The sequence below is a fragment of the Patiria miniata genome, unplaced genomic scaffold (genome assembly GCF_015706575.1).
Source record: "Patiria miniata isolate m_02_andy unplaced genomic scaffold, ASM1570657v1 HiC_scaffold_19, whole genome shotgun sequence".
In the NCBI taxonomy this organism is placed as follows: Eukaryota; Metazoa; Echinodermata; class Asteroidea; order Valvatida; family Asterinidae; genus Patiria; species Patiria miniata.
The window spans coordinates 15591065-15599191 of record NW_024037057.1 but is presented as its reverse complement, the minus strand read 5'-3'; the positions used below and the strand labels follow the sequence as shown (position 1 = coordinate 15599191).

General features: G+C 41.0%; 1 protein-coding gene across 1 annotated transcript; it reads left to right on the top strand.

Annotated features, from left to right (window-relative positions):
• Positions 1-5396: 5396 nt before the first annotated feature.
• Positions 5397-7317, top strand: LOC119725482 (N-acetyllactosaminide beta-1,3-N-acetylglucosaminyltransferase 2-like). Its single transcript, XM_038196890.1, has one exon. The coding sequence runs from the start codon at positions 5397-5399 to the stop codon at positions 6810-6812; it is 1416 nt and encodes a 471-aa protein (XP_038052818.1). The 3' UTR covers positions 6813-7317.
• Positions 7318-8127: the final 810 nt, after the last annotated feature.

The following is an 8127-nucleotide window of genomic DNA, read 5'->3' as shown; positions in this document are numbered from 1 at the left end:
ACGTGATATAGTAACAGTCTCTTTGGTCGGGAGAAATGGCTTATTGAGTTCGGTACAGCACCACCCTTTGGCTCGACGGGGCTCCATTGTTCTAAACGCCGTGTCCTTACCATGCTTAGATCAATTTAATTCGAAGTTGGGGCAATAATTTTAGGAATGCGCATGCTCACAATACCCTCTCTCCCATCCATGGGGAGCGGAGTGAACTTGGCCCGAATATTTTGATCATGCTGAAAGTTCATTGAACTGCTTGAAGCACTTTAACCTGGCACAATACTCCAGATGTGTTAAGGTTCGACTATTACGTTCGGCGTTTCGAGGAACTGCATACGGTCACGTTTCCAACAGACTACTGCAATCAAAACTTCCAGAGCCAAATTTTTTTTAAGAACTCGTCTCTTTTTCTGGTAGCAAGCATTTCTGACTATCTCAGTGAAATAGAATCGCACATTCCCATCTTTATTATAAAAATATTTCTTTTGAGGCTCGACTGACCTGAATAATTAAGAATGCTTGGTTAAGATCAGATTCTTATTTGATTAGTCAAATAAGTTAAACCAGACACGCAATTCTTTTACTGGTGTAAAAGCAATAAAATCAAGCCGTAAAAAAGCAATCAGCATATAAGACGATGAAAACCTTGAAACTATAAATAGCTTAAAATATAGGTTTTCCCGGCCAATTTCCTGAAATGTTTTTTTACTTCTGAAATTCAGTCGTTCAATTTCGTCTGAATTTGAATGCACGTCTTTAATCCCATCTCAATTCAACGAAAGTTCAAACGTTGTCATTGTCAGTGAACTCGGTTTTGGGAAACAGACGGCCAATTACGTTACATGTGCATTCATTAACTTGACAAGCATACCTTTTCGCGCATAGTTCAGGAATACAATTTCGTGAATGTGCAATCAAAAGTACGTTTTTTCATTCTAAATAGCAGATTGCATCACATAAAACCAAACTAAAAGTGAATAGAGTGGCCAATATTTGAAATCGCCCTCTAAAAGCGAAAAGGAAGTCTAAACGAATATGAATGCATTGCATAAACGAAAGGTGCTGCTCAATCACTTTGAACTGAAATGGAATCAATGTTCCGGTAGCGAAAATGAAACGCGTGTTCCGAGCGATTCTCAAATTTAGACGAAAATGAATGACTGATTTTTAGAAGTGAATGAACATTTTAGGAAATTGGCCAAGAAAACCTATATTAACTTTATGTTATATAAATTACATAACTAAATTACTAAAAATCTTTCACACGTTTAATAGTGCAAGTGAAATGTGATAAGTGTTTAACAATGATGAGATGGATACTCATTTAAGCAGTTAATCAACAATAAGTCGCCTGGCCTCAATGAGCTGACTAGTGAATGCTATCAAACATTCCTGAACATTACATATCAAGGACGACATTATATCAAACCGATCTGTTTCTTTTGGGCGTCTACTGGTATCAAGTAGGGGGGGGGGGAGCATCACTCTCATTGCCAAAACAGGCGATTGGCTATCATTTTCGAACAGGCTTTCTGTTTCCTTTGATCAATTAATACAGACTATAATTATTTTGTTTTGCTACAATCATGACAGATGGACTGAACATGTTATCAGTAATATTGTTTATCCTGATCAAAGCTTCACTGTTGCGGGTCGCTCCATATGTGACTAAATATATTATTATATGTATGCTCATTTTCATTATGCTTCTCTGCGGTGTTCAACTTCAATACTTTTTTTTCAATAATGTTGGCCATAGTTATGTCTTCAAAGTTATGAAGGCCGTTGGCTTTGAAGAACAAGATCAATTCGTATGTCAAGCTATTATATTATATTAATGTCATGGCCAGTGTACGGCTGTGTAGTGAACTAGGCCTCCAAATTGCACTTGACATGAAGCAGTCGTATTGCAATAAATCAACATGTGACTTACACGATGAATACGGTGATTAAAACTTTGAGATAACGAATACTAATTCACCCCAAAATCACTCCTTTCGTCAACATGAAATAAACTAACACCTATCCCAGCGGTAGCAGAGAACTTGCATTGTGACATTAGAATGTAAAGTAAAGAAAATACAAATTTCGCTCATTTGAAAATAAAATGTTGGTTTTCAAGCACAAATCTATGCACGATACTCACACTTTGGTGTGCATGCAGAAAAAGGCTGATATTCGCGCGTTCACGGCACTGAGTGCGCGTTTGTATACATTTTTCTGGGCTGTGTGCCAATTGTACGGTGCCTCGTAAAAGACGTCTCACTACATTAAGATTTGTAAAGTCTTCTTAAAGTATGCGGCTCCTCGACTGCTCCTCAAAAAAGAAACTAGACAAAGATGTCCTTTCTCTGGCTTAATTTATTCTTTGGCCAAGAACCACTTATGTTGGGGTGTGAGGGCCGGCTGGCTCAAATTACATTGTGGTGGGAAAGAATACCATGCCACTGTCAGGTAATTCAAGGTGCAGACTGCGAGAATGGTTAAGATGAAATTTACTTCCATTTAGTTTCAAAATGCCAGGCATTGAAACCTCAGCTTATGCTGATGATGTTTCCAGTATGTTTGTTACCAATTATTTATTTGTTACCAATTGTTCAATACATTTATAACTGTTACAATTGCTCCTCTGCTGCAACTGTTAAACGAAATTAAACAAAATCCCAAGGTCTGTGTCTTGGGTCATGGATAAGCAGAACCAATAAACCTCTAAACTTGATGTAAGAAGGTCTCACATTTCTCGGAATTCACATGGGAAACTCGTACAATATTTTCAACCAAACTGGTAAACCTTCTGATGCAAATGCAGTGTTGTGGGGTGAAATGACGCGACGTAACACGGGATATGCTGTCACTACGGCAAACGTAATGAATTTGTAATGGTGCGCTCATAAATATACATAATAAAAAAGCTCATGCAATAAATTCAGAATATTCTCTTTCTGAACAGACTGTTTCGTACCATAAGGCACTCATCAGCAGAATGACGAAAAATAGAATACAAGTAGCATCTTACCTTATTTCGAATCAAGCGCGCGCACGCGTTACGCGCGTTACGTCATTGAAGTTAGTACGCGTTTACGTCACTGAAGTAAGAACACATCTGTCTCGATGCCTGCACTTGGAGACGATTTCGCTTCTCTTATTCAGTGTACCTAGATCATGTAGGCCAGATCTAGGTACACTGAATAAGAGAAGCGAAATCGTCTCCAAGTGCAGGCATCGAGACAGATGTGTTCTTACTTCAGTGACGTAAACGCGTACTAACTTCAATGACGTAACGCGCGTAACGCGTGCGCGCGCTTGATTCGAAATAAGGTAAGATGCTACTTGTATTCTATTTTTCGTCATTCTGCTGATGAGTGCCTTATGGTACGAAACAGTCTGTTCAGAAAGAGAATATTCTGAATTTATTGCATGTTTATAGCTCTACAGAGATGTATCGAGCACTGTGAATTGTGATAGAAGACGATTTCATTGGATAATAAAAAAGCTCCATAGAATTGGATACAAATTTCCTTTTTTATATATGTACATCATTATGAATTCCTGATGTTTCCAGAAGTGCCAAAACAAATAAGTACATGTCATCCAGGTTGCATACTGGGTACATTATGCATTATGTGAGCATTACTATTTTTCATGTTGCACGAGCAAAAGCAGATGGCAGTAAACAGCCGTTTTATTATGGATCGTTCTTTCACATGTAAATAGCTCAAGGTTACGAGATCAATGCCATATTTCCCTGTACGGAACATGTGTTTCAGACGCATACACTTTTCACGACAACAGCGTTTTGTTTTGAACTTGGCAGACGTGCGATTGTAGCAGTATCGTTTCAAATAGCGATCGAATTCAGTCGACATTGTACGTGCATGACCCTGATACGAATGTAAAGATTTTTTTTTACCATCGATTATTTGTTTTTCTCTGGTTTACGTCAGGTGAACCCCGATGAACAGACATTACTATATCTCTGACTGGGTTTGGTTCGGATCGTCTTCTCGATCTGTTACTTTGGATTTTGTGGACCATCTTTTGCAAGCAGTTCCGAACTTCGCAACTTAAATCATCGAAACGTAACATACCCTTCTGAATGGTTTATTGAAGCAAATGCGGGTACACGATCAAATATACGGTAAGTAGATATATGGTTTTTGCGATAAAAAAACTCAAAGAGATTCAAATATGCGCTGGTCTACAACATACGCTTTAACTGCTTACGCGCATCACCGTATTGACAGATTCCCCTAGTTTAAATGTGTTGTGGCCTACGCAGTGGCGTATCCAGCGGGGGGGGGGGGGGGGGGGGGGGGGGGGGGGGGGGGCAGGGGGTGCCCCCATTTGGAAGATTGGTACCAGCCCCCCCTCCTTTTTGATTTTACGGAGGGCAAGTGTCCGGAAAAAAAAAATGTCTACATTTCGGCGCAGATGTGCAGCTGCCCCCCCCCCCCCAAACATCAAAAGCTGGATACGCTGCTGGGCCTACGTGATTAGTAAATGTGTCTTATCAATGCTATATTTTATGAGCATTTTTGATCAGTTATAATTAACCATGATTTTGTCATACATGGGGCATGTCTTGCCACAGGTATTGCACAGTATTCGGTAGATGGTGTCCACTGCTATTGTCAAGTTGTTCGGCAAAAAGGTTCTCATACAGGCCTAGCCTAAGGGAGCACGGCTGCCCTGATTTTTTGCTTAAAGGATGTTTCTGGGTATAGACTCTGAAAACAAAAATCGATTTTGTAAGTCAAATTAGATCAAAAGGATGGGGCGAGGAAATAAATATTGCATCAGCCTAACTGACATTAGGGGACGCATACCAGGAAAGATATACTCCATATCTAAAAGTCGTTAACTTCACCCTCAATGAAGGTCAACTTCACCCTTTATGAAGGTCAACCTTGTTTTCCAACTATTTGGTTTAATTTGTAAAATGCCACTACGAGTGATTGTGGAATTGCAATGTAAGTTTTCGTTCGTGCGTCCGCAGTTTGATTAATTTCGACCCACGAAAGGTAGTTACATAAACTTCCCAGCACTGTTCTATTTAAGAATTTTACGAGGGCGCCCTGTGATTGACTTTTTAGCCTTACACAGAACGCGATTGTGAAAAAGCGCCAAATTTGTTGTATATACCCGATCAATTCCCAGCGTAAAACTTACAATCGACGATCGACACTTGACCATTTGGGAAATTCACCTGCTGTCCACACGGACTTAATTTGGTTAGCTCGACAACAGTCTCCGTAAGTTTCACCATCAAAAAGTCAAATGCTAACAGGCTTGAAAGTCTTGTATTGAGACCGCGAAGAGCATATATTAATGCAAATATCCGACTAATGCCACTTCTTTTATCCGTTTCGTTTCGGTTCTTACAGTGACTAAGGAGCGGGAAAATGAGGCTGTACACAAGACGCAACAGGACACTCTGCCTGGCATTTGGTGTCCTGTGCATTTGTTTCATCATCGTTAACTTCATCGGCAGGACTGACGATAAAAATGTTCTAAAGTCTGACAGCGATACATTAGATCGTGGGGAAGAAGATGTTCGCCTACGTAATGTGAACACGCCGATAAGAACAGCTTCGAGTTCATCAGCCGCGATGAGACCGAATTCAGACGCTCAAAATGCAAATCACACGAGAAAATCCAATAATGTTGAATTGAATAGGTACGCAAACAAATTTAAAAATTCGAAAAACGGAACTTCAAAATCAGACGTCATTCCTGCAGTCTTTGGTAATGGGTCGCAAGTAAAGCCTGAGCTTCTCTTGAACAAATCACATTTGGAAAATAAACACGAAGTGAAACCTGCCAAACATATTCTTGCTGATGAGGACAACGAGCAAACAGCGAGAAGGCTACAACTGCAAAAGGAAAACCCAATGTTCAGTGATCGGGTCATTAACCCGCATCCGTTCACTTTTATCAATAACTCGGGTAATTGCAGCCAACACGCGCCCGACGGGAAGGTTTTCTTGCTTATCTTGGTAGCCTGCCGACCAGAGGAGGTCCGAGACCGTCGATGGATTAGAGATACATGGGGCTCGGTTAAGGCCTATCGCGACAAAGTTCTCATTACCCGCTTTCTGGTCGGCCAGGCCCCTCGAAAGATATACACAAGAAAAATAATTTGGGAGGAGAGCGCTCTCTACGGTGACATTATCCAGGAAAACTTCGCTGACTCGTACCACAACATGACACACAAGGTATTGATGGGATTGAAGTGGGCTGGGCAGATGTGTCCACGTGCCACTTACGTCATGAATCTGGACAGTGACATGTTTGTCAATGTCTTTAGACTAGTGCGACTGCTAGAAACGACACCTCGAAGAAACTTCGCAATAGGGCGCCTCAAAGGCCCAACTCTACCACAACGCATTCGTAGGAAGAAAATCTCTACAAAGTGGTTCACCCCAGTCGAGATGTATCCGGAAAGCACGTTCCCACCATATTTGAATGGCCCTGCTTACGTCATGTCAGGTGACCTGCCAGGACGCATATTCAGCGAATCCGCGCATGTCAGATACTTACCTTGGGATGATGTGTACATTGGCATGGTCATGAAGAAACTGGGAGTGCGGATGGTGTACGGAGACCACTTTGAGGAGTATCCGGTCCGCTGGAATGGGGTGGATGTGCTCAATTCAATATTAAATGGAATCGCATCGTATGTGGGACACCAGCGAGCGTATAATTTTGTTCTGCGTGATATATGGGGAACGGTTATGAAGCAGTACGACAACTACGTATTTTCTCCCCCTCCTGATTCTCTTTTGAGGTTGAATAATGCAAGTTTACGTCACTGGTAATATTTCTCGCGGTAATACATTTACGTTTCCAACTCCTCGAATTATGCAACCCAGAGCTAAACGTCTCTGAGGTGTGCCGTAATTCGATAGGAAAAGTAACATTGTGAAGTGAAAACAGTACAGTGCTTCGTACAGTGCTTAGTACGTGTTTCCGTATGAGATTGTCTTCGGACAATTGATAAACTCTATATCGGTCTTAGTTGAGGCTTGCGGGCACTGTATTTATAATCTTCCGAGTGTGAAACTATTCAAGTACTCTTTTCTGGTCTCCCCATAACACACAAGAAGCCTCGTCACTTTTGATTGATATTAATAAAGCATCGTCAGTGTCCGTAAACGGAAAGAAACTAGGACATTCAGGCGCAATGTATTTTCAACGGACCTTGTACATAGAAAATCTCATCAGTTCCATCTTGTTTCAATTTGTTTCAAATTACGCAACTCGTACACAACCAAACCCGTGCTACTTAATCCACTCAAACTACAATCAATCTCACTTTCAGTTCCCACCTAGAGCTCATAAAGACTGTGGTGTCTTACCAGGTCTAATTTGTGACCACTATCTTATTTATGGTCTACATTGTTGCAAAACGCTAATAATAAATGGCAGTTAAAATAATGTCCGATGTTTTAAGACAATTCTGCTCTTGAAGAAAACCTCCTTAATGCACCATGGTAACATGTCCCAAACTGTACTGATTTGGACGAAGCGTGGTCAGACGGTGGTCGATTAGGCACTCCTAAATTGATGAGTGTTATTAACTTCCATGCGCCAATGAAACTAAACGTATTCGAGGTGTCTCTTTACCTTGGCTCGATGGCGAAATTCTGCCACTTATCGTGCACACAAAATCGCTAAACGCTCTGCCGCACCCGATTTCAAGACGCGCTGCGACGCGTCGCAACTCGAGTTACGACGTGTAACACATCGCAACTCGCGACGCGTCGTATGATGCATTTCACGAAAGTTGCGATGTGTTGAACGCGTCGTAAGTTCCTTGACAACGGCTTAAAACACGTCGCAAGTAAGAAGAGTGGTCATCGCAAAATAAGAAGAGTCCCTTTCTTAGCCAGTTTAATGCCAAAACATTACATAAACGAGATTATAATACCGAGGCAATGTGTAAAGTTGTAAATAGAAAATTCGTGAATAATTATGAATTAGACTGGAATATTGCAGTTGAAATTTCAAAGTAGCTATACAGTCCACTGAGAGCTTGTTTTCCTTCAAAATTGCATCGCACGACCGCCATTTTGTTTTACGTTTTAACAAATTTTGAGCTGAGATCCGACGACTCTTTGTTGAATATCAGAC

What these genes read in the sequence shown, in the direction of transcription:
- LOC119725482 (XM_038196890.1), top strand. Translation starts at nt 5,397, where the DNA reads ATGAGGCTGTACACAAGACGCAACAGGACACTCTGCCTGGCATTTGGT.